Source organism: Cololabis saira, chromosome 19 (assembly GCF_033807715.1).
Source record: "Cololabis saira isolate AMF1-May2022 chromosome 19, fColSai1.1, whole genome shotgun sequence".
Taxonomy (NCBI): domain Eukaryota; kingdom Metazoa; phylum Chordata; class Actinopteri; order Beloniformes; family Belonidae; genus Cololabis; species Cololabis saira.
The window spans coordinates 3184060-3204191 of NC_084605.1; the positions used below are offsets into that span (position 1 = coordinate 3184060).

Below are 20132 nucleotides of genomic sequence, written 5' to 3' on the forward strand. Positions count from 1 at the left end.
CAACCCGTCTTACAAGACGAGATATTTGTAATCTGCTGCAATCACACAGCTGATTGAAACACAACAACAGGTCTGTAAGTGGCTTTCCAATGTCACTTACTTGAACTTTTTACTTATTTTTTTTCTTCCTATTATTGGTACAACAATACTAGACCAAATCAACCTATCCCTAAACTTAGGATATGTACCACAGGTTTTCAAAGTCGCAGTAATTAAACCTTTACTTAAAAAACCTTCTCTTGACCCAGACACCTTAGCTAATTATAGGCCAATTTCCAACCTTCCATTTGTATCTAAAATTCTGGAAAAGGCAGTTTCAAGCCAGTTATGTGACTATTAGTATAGAAATTATCTGTTTGAAGTCTTTCAGTCAGGGTTCAGAATGCATCATAGCACAGAGACAGCACTGGTTCGAGTTACGAATGACCTTCTTATGGCCTCAGATAAGGAATTAGTGTCCATACTGGTTCTACTGGACCTCAGCGCTGCTTTTGACACTGTAGATCATGGCATTTTACTTCACAGATTAGAGCATGTTGTTGGGATTAAAGGGACAGCTCTACGTTGGTTTAAATCATATCTATCTGACAGGTTCCAGTTTGTTCATGTACATGAGGTTTCGTCAGAACAGTCGAGGGTCTGTTATGGTGTTCCGCAGGGTTCAGTGCTAGGGCCAATCTTGTTCAGTTTATACATGCAGCCGTTGGGAAGTATAATCCAGAATCACGGCATACATTTTCATTGTTATACTGATGATACCCAGCTCTATTTGTCTATGAAGCCGGATGAAACCGAACCGTTAGTTAAACTTCAGGCATGTCTTAGGGACATCAAGGACTGGATGTCCAGAAATTTCTGCTTCTAAATTCAGATAAAACAGAGGTTATCATTCTTGGTCCAGAGCATCTTAGGAAGGGATTAGATGGTGTTGCGATGGCTTCCAGTGACTCTGTGAGAAACCTTGGTGTTGTTTTCAATCAGGATTTGTTGTTTAAACCATATGTTAATCAGGTTTGTAAAATAGCGTTTTTCCATCTCCGTAATATTGCAAAAATTAGGAAAATCCTCTCGCAGAGTGATGCAGAAAAACTAGTTCATGCGTTTGTATCTTCTAGACTAGATTACTGTAATGTGTTATTAGCAGGATGTCCAAGTAATTTGCTGAATAGGCTCCAGCTGTTCTAAAATGCAGCAGCACGAGTGCTGACAGGAATCAGCAGGAGAGACCACGTGTGTTAGCGTCGCTCCACTGGCTACCTGTAAAATTCAGAATCCAATTTTAAAATTTTATTACTTGCATATAAAGCCCAAAAAGGGTCAGCTCCGCAGTATTTACAAGACCTGATAGTGCCTTATGTTCCTGGCAGAGCTCTCCGCTCTCAGGGCCCGATTTACTAAGATCCTAAATAAAGAGTACTAAATTGCGTGTGCACTGAAAAAGTTTGCGCGTGCTGTTGTTGCGTGGTTGCGGGTGATCAACTAAGATTGCGTGCGCAATTGATAACAGGTGCAAACAGCAGTATTTAAATGAGGTGTTGCGTGTCTTAAGGTTTGCGAGCGCAAACTTTGCGCCATGGAGAGTGGATGGAATGCACAGTCACAAGTCACAAGCGCAAAATGAAATTTGACGAGTTGGAGTTAGAGATATTAGTGGAAGAGGCAAATAAACACATTCATGAACTACAGCAAATAAATTTAAACATTACCAAAAGAAACGCAATATCGGAGAAAACCTGCGATAGAATAAATGCAGTTGGTAACACAAAAAACGGAAAAAACGTCTGGTTTTTCATATTTCAATTTTAGGCACAGATCAAAAATACGAAATAGAAAAACGGGCCACAGGACTGAATTTGATTTTAATATTTAATTGGTCGGGTTTACGTGACCCGGCGGTGCTCGGCATGATCTGAGGAGAAAAAGACATCAGACACAGAGCTGGAGAGCGCTTTGATTCAATCTATTTATGAGTTAAGTTTTTATTCAGATGTCCACAGTATATGGCAAATATTATATATTATATAGCAAACACTGACAGTAAATGTGTGACAGACGGGACCATCATATGGCAAGAAGAGAAGAGAAGTGTTCAGAACAACGCACAGAGCGAACAGAGCGCACAGAGCAGAGAGCGCTTTGCTACCTCGGTGGCAAAGCTGTATCCTGGGGAGCCAATGACGTGATCTGTAGTTTGCATTATTCGTTTTGGAATACTCAATTTAGATATATACTGCATGGGATTTGGACTCAGGATAATGGCTGTACACAAGTATTTACAGCTGATAATGAATCACTGTGAATACATCAATGTCAGTTACGTGTATTGAATGGATGGATGACAACTAAAAGCGTAATCAGACAAGCTTTTCAGTGTTATTTTGGACATAGACTAACATGACAGCTCGGACATCATTTTTAATCATCTCTCCAGTCTTGATGCTCCGGTCAGCTCGAGACAATTGTCTCCAGCTGACCGTGGCATGCCGTGGCAATTATAGCCATTATTCTGAGTCCAAATCCCATGCAGTATATATCTAAATTGAGTATTCCAAAACGAATAATGCAAACTAGTAGATCACGTCATTGGCGCACAATAAGAAACACTTTTTTCTCCATGTAAAACACGTGATTTATTTATTATCACAAATAAAAAAAATGAAGATGCCTCCTGTGGCAACCTTTTGCTGAATAATACTCGATTTAACATTCAAATAAAATATTTCTCCTTTTGCATGTGGAGATTAGCACCTTCCTTTCGAACGTATTAAATACAGACGCAATCACAATACGCGCAAAAACTTTCAGGCTTGGTAAATCTCATTGCAGGTGGTAAATGGACATTTTTGCATTTTCCCCTCCCAGTATTTAGCGCGTTCTGCAGGGTACGCCCCATATTGATTATTCATCAGGGCAAAAGTACTAAATGGATTGCGTGTGTTATTTTGCGCACGCTATTCTTTGCACGCTGTTAGTAGATCAGCTGGCACCTTGGTTTGCGGGTGCTGTCAAGTTTGCACAGGTTTTTACACACGCAAACCTTTAGTAAATCGGGCCCTCAGAGTGCAGGTTTACTCGTAGTTCCTAGAGTATCTAAATGTAGATTTGGAGGGCGGGCGTTCTGCTATCAGGCACCATTACTATGGAACCAACTTCCAATCTGGGTTAAGGAGGCTGACACCACCTCCACCTTTAAAACTAAACTTAAAACCTTTCTGTTTAGTAAAGCCTATAGTTAGTGTTTAGTAAACCTCTAGCTGGTGTTGGTAAATCTCTAGGTAGTGTAAACTCTAGTGTGTTAGAGTCAGTAGTCATAGTTGTCAGCTATAGAACAAGACTATAATAGTTAGTTTCAAATATAGCTTCGCGGTAGATATGCTGCTATAGGCTTATGCTGCAGGGGGCACCGACATGATCCACTGGGCAGTGCCTCTCATCCTTCTTCTCCTCTCCCTTTCCCTTCCTCTCTTCTCCATTACCATTTTTATAAATATCTCATAGCTATCGTTTTGTCCATCGTTCCTGTAGTTTCTTGTGCTGGCCCCCCCTTTTCTCTTTTTTGTGCATGTTTGCAGGCCGGAGCCTCGGGAGCTGCGTTCTGGCCTGCGGTCCCGGCCCCCCCCCCATCCCCGGTCATCCTGTTGCTGCTTCCACCTGCCTACGTGGATGTCTGCTATGTGCTGCTGACGTCCCCGACTCCCCCACTCTCGGCCTTCGGCAGGAGGGTCCCCCCTTATGATCCAGGTCCTGGTCCAGGTTTCTTCCCTCCTAAAGGGGAGTTTTTCCTGCCACTGTTTGGCTTAAGGCTTTTTCCCACTATGGGAGTTTTTACCTGCCATTGTTTATGTAATAACTGCTCGGGGGATTATATTTATATTTATAATAATATTTATGTTTATGTTCATGTTCTGGATCTCTGGAAAGCGTCTAGAGACAACATCTGTTGTATTAGACGCTATATCAATAAAACTGAATTGAATGTATAGTATGTAGGATTTGATGTATAGACACAATACACGTGCTTGAGATGAAATGACAACTTAAATTGGTTTTGTCGGTTTCCTTAGCATCTTTTCACTTTCTGTTTTCAGAGCTATCATTATTATTATATTATCATTATTATTACTATTATTACAGTTATTATTATTATTATTATTATTATTATTATTATTATTATTATTATTATTATTATTATCATTATTTTGTGTAGCCTCATGATACTTCATTTGTTCTTTTTGCATATTCTATTATGTTAAAAGGCAAGATCATCTTTATGTTTTAAGCCCAGACCTTTTGGGTCAAAATAATCATCATGTTGACCAAAGAAAAACCTGTAAATGTTTATTATCTTGCTTATTGATTTTCATGCTTATAATTTACCGAAATAAAGATGAACTAACTAACTTAATAAATGATTTTATGTGGTGTATCTCAGAGACTTTAAACTCACCGGAGTAACCGGAGTAACCGGAGTAACCGGAGTAACTGGAGACAAGGTCGCCTCACAACTTCCTCTGGGTCCGGGCGGTCCGGGGAAAATCAAGGACTGACTTTAACTGAATAAACACGATTGTGTGAAGTTTAGGAAGCAGTTGCAGTCGTGGAAATGCAAGTTGATGCTTCTTTTAACCAAAGATAAAGACAAAAATAGGAAAATAAAGTAGGCAACATTAACAACGTTCCCAACCAACCACTTCCACGGGACTTAACAAGTTTGTACCTATAAAAGCAAATGTTTTGCCAGTTTGTTGTCTTTGACACCAACAACACATTTTTTAGTTTTGTCTGCTGCTTACACAAATGAATAAAATGTACAGAATGTCAATGAATGAATGAATGAATGAATGAATGAATGAATGAATGAATGAATGAATGAATGAATGAATGAATGAATGGATAGTCTTTATTTCGGTCTTAAGCCTTGTACAAGTTAAGCCATTTTTACAAAACAAAAAATGAAAAAAGGCAAATAAACATTGCTTTTGCCGAAAAGGTGTAGCTGAAGCCGTAGTTTACACCCTTTTTATCTTGTCTACCTCATACTGCTGCACCTTTCAGTTTTTTAATTGTATATATGTTAATAAGTGCCACATTTGTTTATTAACTGTTTGCTATTTTTAAATCTGGGTACAGTGAGCGAAATAACTGGAGTCAAATTCCCTGTCGAGCAAATGTTCAAACTTGTCCAATAAAGCTGATTCTGATTCCGATTCTGATCGACTTAAATCTGAAACATTAGCATAAATCCATGAAAACAAACAATGCATAAAGAAGACAAAAAAATAAATAAGACAAAATATAAAATTGACGTTTCACATTCTAGAATGTTTTTGATAATATACTTTATAGTTATAGTGTTTTATATTTATTTACAATATTTTCTTTAAACCTAATAAATGTATTTACGTGTATCTCAGAAACATAAGTGCAAACGTTAAAATCACCGGAGTAACCGGAGTAACCGGAGTAACCGGAGACAAGGTCGCCTCACAACTTCCTCTGGGTCCGGGCGGTCCGGGGAAAATCAAGGACTGACTTTAACTGAATAAACAGGATTGTGTGAAGTTTAGGAAGCAGTTGCAGTCGTGGAAATGCAAGTTCACGCTTCTTTTAACCAAAGATAAAGACAAAAATAGGAAAATAAAGTAGGCAACATTAACAACGGCCCAACCAACCACTTCCACGGGACTTAACAAGCTTGTACTTCTATAAAAGCAAATGTTTTTCCAGTTTGTTGTCCTGAAGCACTCAGCCTAGGAGGGAAAGACATCAGCAAGGGTTTAAGAAAAGCAAACATTACTGCAGATCAATCCAGAAAGCATGATGGACATTCAGCAGACCAGCAAAGAGTTGGTGCTACCTTGGAACCGGTCTTTACTTTATTCTTTCTGAGATTAACCATTTTTGCAGAAAGAAATATCACTCAGAAGTGGAAAAATTTTGAAAAAAGAGAAAATAAGTATAACTTAAAAGGAACAGAGATCTTTAAAAAACAAAATTCAGGACCAAATTAATGGAACGTTGTGTTTCTGTAAAAGGTATCAGTTTATGGAACAATCTGGATACAGAAGCCAAAGAATGCAAATCAAACATTACATTTAAAAGAATAATAAAACCCAGTTTGATGAAGAAATATCATGATAATTGTTAAGTTAGGTGGGTTTTCTTTTTTTTCCTCTCTTTTTAGCACCATTGTCATATTTTTTTCCTTTGAATCAAAAAAGAATACGACTATCTGTGTTTGACGACAGCTATTTTGTGTTATTTTATAACTTTGTTGTAGTTTTTTTAATTTTTTTTATTACGTTTATTGGAAAGTGTTTTTTTTATTGCATAATTTGTAATTTGTTGTTTTTTTCCAATTTTACTTGTACTTTGTTTTATTTTATTAAAAAATAAAATTATTCTGTTTATTATCATTAATGAAGTTCCCCATTAAGGGAGAAATTAGGAACAATCTAATCTTATTATTAGTAGTAGTATAATTAGTATTACTATTATTATTATTATTTTTATTACTATTATTATTATTATTATTATTATTATTATTATTATTATTATTATTATTATTATTATCATCATAATTATTATATTATCATTAACATTACCATCCTGCCAGCAGCAGCAGCAGCAGCAGCAGGAACTGGCTTCAAACTCCCTCTAGTGGTGATTCCCCCTCGGTTCACCCAGAACCAGGAACCTCTCAGGAGCTTCAAGCCAGTGGTTTCAAACTGTTTCAGTCAGGCCCCTACGGAGCCCCTAAAGCAGACCTGGGCAATTATTTTTTCCATGGGGCCACATGAGAAACAGAAAATATTGTGGAGGGCCGGGCCAAAAGGCTTAACTCAATTCTGCATAATATTAATTGTATTTCTTTATAAAAAACAGTAAATAGTAGCAATTCATACAACACAAATGAGAGTTTGTACACCATAGAGTGGTGTACAAAAACACAGATTAAAATTTTGACCTTTAGTGAAATATTCAGTTGTTTTTAAAGCTTTTAATTCTGATTTTCTTTCAACTCTTTCTCAAACAAGAAGCCCTAAAGCCATTATGTCAAAAGTTAAACTCCAAATACGTTTTGTCAACAAAAGGATTTGATTTAACAATTTAAAAATAGCCTACATATGCAACACATGATGGCACCACTAACGCGATCAACACCCGCAACAAAATGCAACAAAACGCAAGATCAATTTTCTCAATTTTTCGAACTGTTGAGAAAAAAGTTGGACTCACTGGATGGATGTTATTTTGACTGCAGTTACTTCATTGCGCCGCTATGGGGGCGCTGTATCAACGACACAGCACCAGCAGAAGAAGACGAAATCTCCAGAATTATTTTCCGTGTTTTTCCGCTATTTGTTGTATTAAAAATCGGCGTCCTGGTTTTCCCTGGCTGTTCAAACAGGTAAATATTGTTTCTTTTGCATCCAAGCATGTCTTGTTTATTCGTCTTATATTCGGTATATATACAGTACTTTAAAAAGCGACCTGGCGACGAGGAGAAGCAAGAGTGCAGGTGAAACGGTGCAGACAATTAACGTTACAGGCCTTTAAAAAGTAATAAATCATGTTACTGACAAGATGCAGCAATTTTGTCAGGGCTGAAAGTAGTGCACAAATATGCATGAAAGGTGATAGCGAGGGTCAGAGTGCAGGACGGGACGATTTGTGAGGCGAGGGTAACGTTAAGGCTGATTTATGGTTCCGCGTTGAATCCACGCAGAGCCTACGGCGTAGGGTACGCGGCGACGCGCACCTTACGCCGTAGGCTCTGCGTTGGTGTAACGCAGAGGCATAAATCAGTTTTCAGTCATTAGGCGCATATCAACGCGAAGCCAACGTGTACGTGATTTAAACATGACTTTTTATTCATCTTTACAGATCTTCTCAAAAACACAGAGCCAGTGGGTTTGACAAACGGTGGCTGAACCAATTTACCTGCTCAGGCAAACTGAGGAAGGTTTGGTCTGTTATTTATGCCAAAAACACTGTGACCCCCACACAGCAGGAACTATCACTATTTATGTCTGTATCAAAATTAATACAAAAATACTTAATGCATGAATTGTTTTGTTTAAGGTGAAGACACTTCTGCACAGCAGACTGAAGGAGAGGCACTGGGATGATGTTGTAAGGACGCCATGATGGACCAGGACCAGGACCATCGATGGATCAGACCAGACCAGGACCAGGACCAGGACCATCGATGGATCAGACCAGACCAGGACCAGACCAGGAGGCATTGGACTACCAGGAGCATGAGGAGGAAATGGAAAAATAGGAGGCTGAAATGTTCTCTGTCTGGTTGTGAGATTTGTCAGTAAAGAAACCCTACAAAAAGTCAAAATCTTACCAAGACTACTTGTCTTATATCCAGTCGAAAGGTTTTATTTCTAGTCCAAAAAAATCATTACATTTAAAATAAGACAGTCACTTAAAAAGTAACTCGTTCTAGAAAAACCATTTTCACTCATTTCAGTGAAGATCTTCTCTTGTTCCATTGGCAGTTTTTTTTTTTACTTTTTATTTTTGGTAAGATTGAGTTCTTATATTTGTATTTATATTTTTATGTTAATAAAATAATGCTTTAACATGATAATTGTCATATTTTTTCACATCTAATTTTCATATAATTTACATTCTTTGTAAAATGGTTTCTTGGGAAAAAGGGGCAGATTAAATAAGATTCTTCTTTCTGCTCCCTTTCATTCAGAATTTAGGAAGGTTTGTGTTTATATTAAATTGTTTTATTTTATCAATTAATGAAATAAAGAATAAATAAATAAATGTTTAATTATATTAGAACTCCCAAAATGAAAAATATCTTGTAAAAAGTGTTTGCTTGAGCCAGTTGAAGTCATGGTATACCCGCACGCGTGTGATCAGGATGGTGCCACCTCTGCCTCAATTAGAGCCAGGAAAAACCCTGTTAATATAAATTTGATGTTATAATTATTTATTTTTACTTGTCATGATGACAGGTGAAGCAGCCTCCCCTGACCGCACGTCCTTGGTTATGATTAAGCAATAAAAAAAGAGAAGTTGCCCTGCAAAAAATGTAATTTATTCAACAACAACAATGGTAAACAAAATGTGATGGTAGCTTTCTAAAGACATCACAATGTTATCTTTGCCTCCCAAATATTAAGCAAGATACATCATAACAATTGTCACTGAACTGTGATTTTGAGAAAAAGTAATTTGTAAATTTTGTACATTTGTAATCTAACCACCTCGCAAAAAATTTAATTTATTTAACAACAACAATGGTAAACAAAATGTGATGGTAGCTTTCTAAAGACATCACAATATTATCTTTGCCTTCCAAATATTAAGCAAGATAAATCATAACAATTGTCACTGAACTGTGATTTTGAGAAAAATTAATTTGTACATTTTGTACATTTGTAATCTAACCACCTCGTTTAGTGATTTTTAGTTCTTCTTGTTCAGTGAGAGAAATCTAGTCTCTGTTGGGCTTTAACGAGTGCATCAAAGTCAGGTTGAATGTCTGAGGTGGAGATGCGAAGCAAAGCTGACAGATGATCATCAGTGAGAGAGGATCTATACCTGGATTTGTTGAACTTCATTACTGAGAATGTTTGTTCACATATGTAGGTAGAGCCAAAGAGAACCAACATCTTTTGAGCATGTCTCCTAATGTTTGGAAAGTTCTCCTCTTTGAGAGAAGAGTAAAAATCCACCAGTGATCCTGACTTAAAGTGGTCCACCAGCACAGCATCAGACTGCAGGTCAATGAGTTCCATTTGAACATCACTGGGTGCATTATCCACACTGCAGGTCAAGGGAGAGGAAATCATGTGCATTTCATCCTCGATTTTTCTGAGATCTTCAAATCTCCTTGAAAACTCATCATGCAGTGCTCCCAACATGGATGAATACCTGCAGAGGTGATCAGCTGATGGTGTGACTTCTTTCAGGGTTTGCATGTGAGTGAGACTGTTGCTATCCAGTTGGCTTGAAAGAAACTGCAACTTTCTCATGAACGCCTTCACCAAGCTGTTCATTTCATGAACAAAAAGGCCCTTGCCTTGCAGTTTGGTGTTCAGTTCATTCATCAGTGCAGTCACATCAACAGCAAATGCAAAATCTGCCATCCAGACGTCATCTGAGAGCTCTGGGATGTCTTTGTTTTTCTTTTCACAAAACTCTCGAATCTCTGCTTTCAGGTTCCAAACTCTTTTTAGCACTTTGCCAAGGCTAAGCCATCTGACTGATGTGTGGTAGCCAATGTCACTATGTTCAGTCTCATGCTCCTCCAAAAGTGCAACGAACTGTCTGTGATTCAATGCTCGTGCCCTGATGAAGTTAACTATTTTAGTTACAACATCAATAACATGGTTAATTTTTAGCACTGACTTGCACAACACATGCTGATGTATAATACAATGCAAAAATACCAATTTGTGATCTGCGTCGATTTCAGTCACTTTATCTTGCATACGTTTCAAAAGTCCGACATTTTTCCCGGTCAGATTTGGACAACCGTCCGTTGTGACACCTGCCAGTCTGTCCCATTTAAGTCCCAGTTTGTCCAAGCACGCATTTACCTCCGTGAACAGATCGCCCCCCGTCGTAGTCCCTTTCATTGGCCGCACTGCCGCCAGCTCCTCCGTAATCTTGAAGTCCGTTATCCCACGGACGAATACAAGTAACTGAGCTGTGTCACGGACATCACAGCTCTCATCCAAAGCCAAGGAGAAGAAGTCAAAACCTGCCACTTCACGTTGCAGCTGAAGCTCCAGATTCCCCGCAATGTCCTCGATCCTTCTGGTCACGGTTCGCCTGGACAGCGGGACTTGCTCAAATGCTTCTTTTTTTTCAGGGCATATAAGTGCTGCAGAGTCCACCAAGCATTCTTTCACAAACTCCCCCTCCGAGAATGGCTTACTGTTTTTAGCGATTTTGTGGGATATCACAAAGCTGGTCTTGGATGCTGCATCCCTGGATGCGTGAAGCTTGGTAAAAAAGCCCTGCTGCTTTTGTAGCTTAGCAAGCAAAGCTTCCGATGTCCGCGCCTTTTCAGCATCACTGAAGTTTTTATATTTCTCCGCGTGTTTCGTCTCGTAATGCCGACTCAAATTGTAATCTTTAAACACGGCGATCTGCTCTCCACAAACTAAACACACGGCTTTACCTCCGACTTCAGTAAATAAATACTTAGCAGTCCATGTTTTGTTGAAAATCCTGCATTCGGCATCCACCTTTCTTTTTTTAGCGCGAGCGGACATTTCTGCGGGCTGACACCTGCCAGTCTGTCCCTGTGAAGATGTGACCAGATGTCGCACGTAGGCTATCAATTTACATATATTGCGTCATTGTGTTCTGTACGTGAATGAAAAATGACCTTCAAAATAAAAGCAATGCAGCTTTAGCTCACTATGAGGTAAAATTAGAAAATATGTTTATTTTGTAATTTCCAAATAACCTTACGCGGGCCGGTCAGAGCCAATCAAAGGGCCGTATGTGGCCCGGGGGCCGTACAATGCCCAGGTCTGCCCTAAAGGGACACGGATTTTTATTTTTTTTTATAATGAGTTTTAAGCGTGCGCGTGAAACCTTTACGCGCGCGTAAAACCTTTAAGTGAGCACGTAAAGTTGTTTACTTGCAAGCAAAGTGGTAATGTCCTTATAAAGGAGTCCCAGGTTAAAATATAGCTCAGCTAAATCCTGTAATGTCATTTCCATTCATAAACAGAGCAGGGCGCAACTGGAGGGTCTCCTGTTCCAGCAATACTCCCATGTACTTGTTTTTACGCGCTCACGTAGAACAACTTTTAGGCGCTCACTTATAAGTTTTGCGAGAGCGCGTGAAACTTTTTAGTGAGTGCATAGCCGTTTTACGGGCTCACGTAAACAACTTTACGTGCTCACTTAAAGGTTTTACGCGCGCGCGTAAAGGTTCCACGCGCACGCTTAAAACTCATTATAAAAAATAAAAAAAAATCCGTGTCCCTTTAGGGGCTCCGTAGGCCCCCCTTGGGGAATTGGAAATATTTTTTTGAAAACCGCTGATTTAAATAGAAACCTGTGTCTCCCTGTTTTTACAGACTCATTAAACCAAAGTCACTTCACTTCATTCATATTTTATTTTCCCCAAAAAGAAATTACATGCAGTTTATTATATTAGGATATCAAATAATTACAATAAATCATGATCATGTTTGTTTACCAGGTTAATACAGATGTTTGATTGAAAGAAACTTAAACAAAATCAATGTTTCACATATGAAGGTTTTATGAACCACAGTTAAGAATGATAAAATAAACATACATGATACATTTAGTGGTTTAAAAAGATATGAAGCAACAATTATGAAACATTTACTCACATGAGAACCAGCTGTGTTTTTAGACGTTTAAACAGTTTTTCATGTTTTAGTATCTTTTAGTTGCAGTTTGTTTAAAAACTCTGATCTTTGGACTGAAACTTGAGGAGCGACTTATAAACTCTGACTTTTGAACACTTACATTTACACAGAAATATGTTCTTTAAAACCGATTTTATTTGACTTTTACTCTTCGAATGTCATAAAATCATCAGGTTGATTAAAAATAGCTCTCAGATTTAGGAACATGGTGGATTTTTATGTCATATTTCTAACTGGTTACAACATTTATTTAAACAGTAAAGTTTGAAAGTAAAACATCAAATCTCGTCCCAGTGATTCCAGCACATTTATAACATGAATACAAACTTGGATAAAATGAATCACAACTTTTTAAACCTTTATATTTTGGTATCTTATTCCACGCTGAACAAATACGCTGAATGTTTTACAATAATATTTAAATGTGTCGTATTTTCAACGTTTTGAAATTCGTTTGTTTGCACATGTGAATTTTTTACTTAAAATAATCCTGCTCTTGGAAAAGTTATTCCATCAAAACATTAAAGACACATACCGTATTTTCCGCACTATAAGGCGCACTAAATATGTGGTAAAATACCGTACTATAGTGGCTGGGGTTGAGTTACGTATCTACCTGATGGAGCTGCTACAGGAAATGCTACAAAATCCTACAGCCAATGCAAAAAAAAAAACAAGAAGAAAAGTACCGTATGTCAAACTTTATTAACGAAATAAAAACCAGCTTTGCTCGTCAAAGTCGCCATTATGCGAGTCAGCGTCGCTGCTGTTGTCTTGAACGTCTGTAACGATTCCTGACGTTTTTAGCGCCGTTACTTCGGCGACACTAACTACATTACCCACAATCCCCCTGACTACAGTAACATAAAATTACCGTAATGATCATATATAAGGCGCACTGCATTATAAGGCACACTGCCGGTTTTTGAGAAAATTAAAGGCTTTTAGGTTTAGCCTTATAGTGCGGTAAATACGGTACATATATTTGCTTTATCTCAGGTTAATCTTTTCTTTGTCTGACAGATTCTGATCTCAGAAGTTTTTGCATCACCAGACTTTCCCAGATTGAAAAAAGGGAATAGTTTCTCAGTGAAAGTGTCACTGTGAGTGTAGATGTGTGTCATGTCTTCAGGGTTGTAGAAGGAAACCTTCCCCCCGTCATAGTCCAGCTGGACTCTGACCCTCCGGAGACTCGTCTCCACCTTGACGATCTTACCATCACCATTGGTGTATTTTCCATCACGATGACAGAAACACCAGATTCCATATTTAGGTGAAGCAGACGCCTCTCCCTTCCTGTCAACTGAGTCTTTAACCAAACCAACAGTCCACCTGGGATGATCTCCCACCTCCACCTCCCAGCTGTGTTTCCCTGAGGTCAAACCCTCACAACCAAACACATCAGCGTATTTGATGTTTCTCTCTGGATTATCAGGAAGCTGCTGGTTTGTATCTCCACGTCTCACACTGGTCAGATCAGCAGACAGATAGAGACAGCGGTCTGCAGTGTTTGGGTCCAGAACCACCGGGCTGAAGTGGACCTGGTCCCCCATCTTCTCCCAGACTCTGAAGGCCAGGTTTCCCAGGTGTTTGGCCTCGTCTATCAGAGTTCCTGAGAGCAGCCGTGGATCTGACACTGAGCTCTGCTCTCTGGCTCTGTCCTGAGTGGGTTTAAACCTGCTGAGGAACGTCATGTTGTCTTTCTGCAGCTCTTCTTCCACAGCAGAGATGCTGTCTGACAGAGAGGAGATCTGCTCCTGGATCCTCTTCCTCTCCCCGCTGATTCTCCTCCCCTTCTGCTCCTCTTCCTCCCTCAGAGCTGCCAGTCTGGACTCCTCTTCCTCCTTCAGGAACTGCTGGAGTTTGTTGAACTCTGCTCTGATCTGCTTCTCTGTGGACAGCAGCTGCTTCTCCGAGTGTTGAACCACATCTTTATATGTTTCCTGCACTTGTTTGTATTTGTTCCTCTTGTCCTGCAGAGACTTTAAGTCAGATTTCAGCTGCTCCTTCAGCTCACCGACTGCTTCTTCTACAGGAACCACTTTGTGGTTCTGGTGCAGAGAAAACTCACAGACAGAACACACAGCTCTCTGTTCGTCTCTACAGAACAGTGGAGTTGTTCCTGGGTGTTTCTTACAAACTTCCTCCAGCCTCTTTTCTTCTTTTTCAGTCTCAGTCGATCCACCTGTCTGTGTTCCAGCAAAAGAGTCGGCAAGTCCCTTCAGTGAAAAGTTCACTAGAATCTCTTTAGAAGATTTTCTTTTACAGATGGGACAGTTTCTGTTTTTATTTTGTTCCCAGAACTCTTTCAGGCAGCTTGAACAGAAGTTGTGGCTGCAGCTCAGAGACACCGGATCTTTGAAAGTCTCTAAACAAACGTGGCAGCTCAGGAAATCTTTAAGAGTTTTTTCATCCATTTCTTCAAATCTTTGAAGTATCCTTCAATCGGTAGACTCACCAGTTAAATGTCCCTCTGAATCACAGATTTAAGTCCTTTTATTTCAGGTTTTTAGTTCATAACCTCCACCCTGAAATGGCGTCTCAGCTCCGTTCAGTCACAAGAATGAACTTTCAGTTTCACATATTAAATTTACTGACGTCAGCAGGTAGATTTACATGTTCTTATCAGCAGGGGGCGCCGTTTGACTTGTTATTAAGAAATACAATCAAGTGACTTGAATGTACTTTTTTGTATCTTTGTATTGTTGTTTTCCTTTTTAAAAAGAAAAAAATTAACAAAATAATTGCCACTCTTTTACATAAACCTCTGATTCAAAAATAACATACAACAATTTAATCATATAATTAAATGTTTTCTGTATAATCCCAAAAACAAGTTTTAGGTAAGAGTTTTTAGGGTCATCACAACTCACTACAACCCGTCTTACAAGACGAGATATTTGTAATCTGCTGCAATCACACAGCTGATTGAAACACAACAACAGGTCTGTAAGTGGCTTTCCAATGTCACTTACTTGAAGGTGCATGTCGTTGCAATTTATTGACGTGCGCCAGGCTTGGCTCCCACAAATGAATGTCCACACATTTCCTGTTCCCTTAATAAATGCACTTCCACAGGAAGTTACCACAGCGCCACCCACAGTACAAACAAAAACATTTACAACAAAAATAAATAAAAAAACCCACATAGGAAAATGGCTGTTACACTCCGGCCTCTAATTGTTGATGGCAGGAAGACACAACAATTCAAATCAGTACGTTGTAAAAGCCGTTAAACACACAGTTTTCCCAGAACCATAACTGATATTTGTACACACAAATGCCCTGCATCAGCAGTTGCACCTCTGGCTTCCAGTCAGGCAGTCCAAGTGTCGGAGGCGTCTGTAACGTCAGTTTCAGGTCAGTGAAAGCTTTGTCAGCCTCGTCAGTCCAGGTAACAGGGTCTGAGGATTTTAGGGCTTTTCCATGGGCAATGGTGCCTCGATTTCAGCATAATGCGGGACACACTGTCGACAATAACTGGTGACGCCCAGACAGGGCCGCCGCAAGGGGTGTGCGAACCGTGCGACCGCACGGGGCCTCGCGCCCCAAGGGGCCTCGCGCTATGGGCGTTTTATTTGTTGTTTTTTTTTCAATTTTTTTTTCTATCAACAGTCACGTTCCATTACAGACTTAAATGTGTACTAGTCTGTGCATATCAATAAATATATGTGTCTGTTGTTCAATACAACTGATCAGACCAAGCGCAGACACAAGCTGCTCTGATCCAGACGCAGGGCCGGGTCTAGAAAATGATGACTAGGGCTGCATCTCTGATCAGAGGGGGTGCACATGCCTGGCATGTTATTCAACATTAAATTATGCATTTTCCCATAATTTCAAGCGGAATGATACTAGCAACACAAGAATATTTAAAGTGTATTTCAAACCTTTATTGCAGTAATAACGCTGCAGAACAAAGAACATGGTACATTTTGTCTGGGCTACCTCACCCATCAGACAATATAGCAACAGAAAATGAAACAAAGAAAAATAAATAACAAACATAAATATAACCTGTGTGGTCCATTCAATCTGGCAGAAACCACCATACCACAGCAAAAGGTGCAGGTTTTATGGGACTGGAGACAGTCTTCTGTGTAGGCACTTCCAGGATAGTGGCACACTGACACCACCAGGGGGCAGAGGACCTTGTTGGACAGAGAGAAATGACAAAGGTTAAACTAAGCTTGAAGAACATAGGACACAGTAAAACAGAATTCTATTTAAAATATAGGCCCACATAGAGGAACAGCATACATTTACTTAGTAGAGCTGCAGCCTCCTTGATGATGTGTTGAATCTTCTCAGCAGTTTCTCTCTCCACTCTCCAGTGAACTTTTGGGTGAGGTCCTTCTCAACAGCAATCTGAATCAGATGGGCTTTTCTTTCGTGCAACATACTCCTTCTGTGTTCACTGAACACGTTCTTCAACATTGAGAATGAATTTTCACATGTTGCAGTTGATGCACCAAAGGTTAAGCTGAGCTTCAGTGTTTCTATGACAGTTGGCATAGCTGCCAGAGACATGCTGTATGTTTTCAAAATGTCCTGCGTTGTCCAGCTTTTGTGTTTGTCAGATTTGGCCATTTCATCTTTCAAAAAGCGCTTTGCCACAGTAAACTCAGCTTCTTTAGCATCTATCCCTGTCAAGTCCAACAGAGGCTTAACTTTGTTGACATCCATGAAATATTCACTCTCTGGGTGTACGGCACACAGCGCCTGTACTAGTTGGCTATTTCTTTCATTAAATCTAGCAGTCATTTCTCCCACTACTACATCCAGAGTACTGAAATACACTCTTTTGCACTCTGTCTTCTCTCCCACTTCTTTGTGACGGTGACCAACTGGTGTTTCCACCACAAAGTCTTTCAAGTAACTGGTCATCTTTTCTCTTCGTCGCTTGGATTGTGAGGGCATAGCAGCAGAAGATTCCTTCATCTCTCTCTCTTTTGTGCATTTCTCCCAAAGTGCATCAAACTGACTGTCACTTCTAAGTTCTTCCACACATTCAAGTGCACTTTGGACAAGACGGACACCAGTGTAGAGGTCAGTGGATTTTGCTTGGAGTGCAGTATTGGGGGGATCCAGCAAACCCAATATCTGATGTGTCATACAGGCAATGAACAGAAAACCGGGCTCGGTAATGGCCTTCAAAAGCCCTGTGGCTTCAATTCGTACATCTGCTCCAATGGTCAGGATGCCTTCAATTTCCTGTAGAAGGTGGACAATGTCGTCACAGCTGTTCATGATCACCTTCACTGTGGCCAGATGGCCAGTCCACCGTTGCTCAAGCAGCCGCTTCAACTTCTCTCCTGTGTAGACTGCAGCTACTGTAGGTTTCCTTAAGAACTTGTAGAGAGAGTTACATACACCAAAGAAGTTCTCCAATGCATTATCAGATGACATGGCATTCACTACCACCAGGTGAAGCTGGTGATTGAAACAGTGCACATAAGGCACCTCCCTCTGTAGTTTTTCCTGTATGAGTTTCTACATTCCTCCATGTACACCTGACATGACACTTGCCCCATCGTAGCACTGGCTTAGAATCTTCCCTGTATTTAATCAAGTATCTTCCAACTGTGACAAAACAAGTTGAGTTAGAGACTTAGCATCACAGTGTTTACTGGTTGGCATTGAAATAAGTCTCTCTTTCACACTGTTATTTTTATCCACAAAGCGAAGCACTTTTGAGATATTTTCACATCCCGTGGGGTCTTTGGTGCCGTCCACTTTTAATGTGTACCAAACATCTCCAATTTCATTTACAATTTCCTCAGTTATGATTTTGCTCATTAGTTCAATTATTTCATTTTGTATATGATTTGATGTGTATGTAGCATTGGCAGGGATGGTATCAAAAATCTTCTTAAACTCCTTGTCCTTTTTAAGTGTGTAATCCATCATGGCTAAAAAAAGACCACCACTTGTCTCACCTGTTGTATCCAAAGCCTCAACAGAGCCACGGAAAGGGAGCTGGTTTACAGCCAGGAATTGAATGATGTCCACAATAGATGACACATAAGTACGGTTTCTCTCAAGCTGGTCTTCATTCACAAGCGTGGACACCTCAGTCTTAGTCCCTTCTCTTCTGATCCTCTCCTGCCACAACGCCACTGATGTCATGTGTTCTCTGCTTGCTTCATGCCTTGCCAGTCCCTTATCACACACAAGAGCATGGCGCCAGTTGTTGTAGCCAGTTGTGGTGAAGGCATCTCTTTTACTATGGCCAAATCCAAACTTTCTACACGCGTAGCAAAATACTGAATCATTTTTGCAGGAATATTCTAGCCACTCTCTGTTATTAAACCATGAGCTGCAAAAGGAACGCTTTACTCTTCCAAAAAATGATGATGGATACTTCTGTAAACGCACCTGAAGTGGCTCCTCCATACCTAGGTCGTCGGGTGGGCCGGGGCCGGGCGCCTGTTCTGGCTCATGGGGTAAAGGGAGGGGGGGCTGCGGCGGCAGCGGCTCGGGCAGGAGTGAGCAGCCGGACGACTCGTCCGGCTGGTTGTCAATTTGAGATCGAGTCTCTGATTCATGACCACCGTCTTCTAATTCAATGGCTTGGTTTTGCTTAAACCACTTACGAATATCCATTGTTACTGCTTTATTAACGGTGCAGCAGCGTGTTGCTGGTGCAGGTAACTTCGCGCTGGCTGGACGGAGATGAGTGACGTAAACTAAAGCCTGAATTATGGTTCTGCGTTAAATCGACGCAGAGTATACACCGTAAGGTACGCGGCGACGCGCTGCGTACGGTGCGTGTCATTGCATACCTTACGCCGTAGGCTCTGCGTTGATTTAACGCGGAACCATAAATCAGCCTTAACGCGCGCTCTTGTCAGTTTTTTTTTTTTTTTCTCTTTTCAACTGAGCATGCAAACACATAAACTGAGGGTGCAATGCATGCTTTTGCACCCTCGTAGACCCGGGCCTGTCCAGACGGTGGAGTTGGAACAAACTGTCACACAATGTTGAGAGAACGAGACAGAATCAGGAAATTTCCATCAGGGGATGAAAAAAGAAAAAAACTAAAGAAAATGGAAGAGTTTAATGCCTCTCTGAAAGGCACGTTTGATAAATTTGTTACAAAAATCACAGATCCGACCGGGTCTCCAGCAGCCGTGGGGCCCCGCCCTGAGGCAAGAGATGATGATGAGGCAGGGGAAGGTATCCAGTATTTTGATAATTGGAGAGTTAAAATTGCGCATATAAACACCTGATCTGACCCGAAAAACCCCAAAAATTTCGCGCGCGTGAGCGTAGCGAGCGCGCGAGGGCCCCCCCCAGCCATTTTGCACAGGGCCTCGCAAATCTCCCAGGCGGCTCTGCGCCCAGAAATGACATCACTTGTTTCTTAATGATCGGTTTTGGCATTCTTTGAATGGCCTCAATTCTGCCTGGTGAGAGGATTTGCCCTCCACCGAAATGACATGACCCAGAAACGTAACCTCTGTGCAGTTTGGACAGGCTGGCTTTATGCCGCTGTTCAGCCAAAATGGGTCAAAAGAGCCAGAATAGCTTTAACGCATTCGTCTCTGGTGATAATACGTGACTTCGCGACAGACAAAATAAAGAAAAATGATTGAGCCACGGAAACATAAGTGCAGACGTTAAAAATCACCGGAGTAACCGGAGTAACCGGAGTAACCGGAGAGAAGGTCGCCTCACAACTTCCTCTGGGTCCGGGCGGTCCGGGGAAAATCAAGGACTGACTTTAACTGA

At 40.4% G+C, this 20132-nt stretch overlaps 1 protein-coding gene across 1 annotated transcript; it reads right to left on the reverse strand.

Moving 5' to 3' along the window:
* Positions 1 to 13291: 13291 nt before the first annotated feature.
* Positions 13292 to 14955, reverse strand: LOC133419194 (nuclear factor 7, ovary-like). The gene has a single exon (XM_061708228.1). It carries the CDS (start codon positions 14813 to 14815, stop codon positions 13394 to 13396), a length of 1422 nt encoding a protein of 473 aa, XP_061564212.1. The 5' UTR covers positions 14816 to 14955; the 3' UTR covers positions 13292 to 13393.
* Between the last annotated feature and the right edge of the window lie 5177 nt (positions 14956 to 20132).

Excerpts from the sequence above, each read along its gene's own strand:
- LOC133419194 (XM_061708228.1), bottom strand. The coding sequence starts at position 14,815 with ATGGATGAAAAAACTCTTAAAGATTTCCTGAGCTGCCACGTTTGTTTA.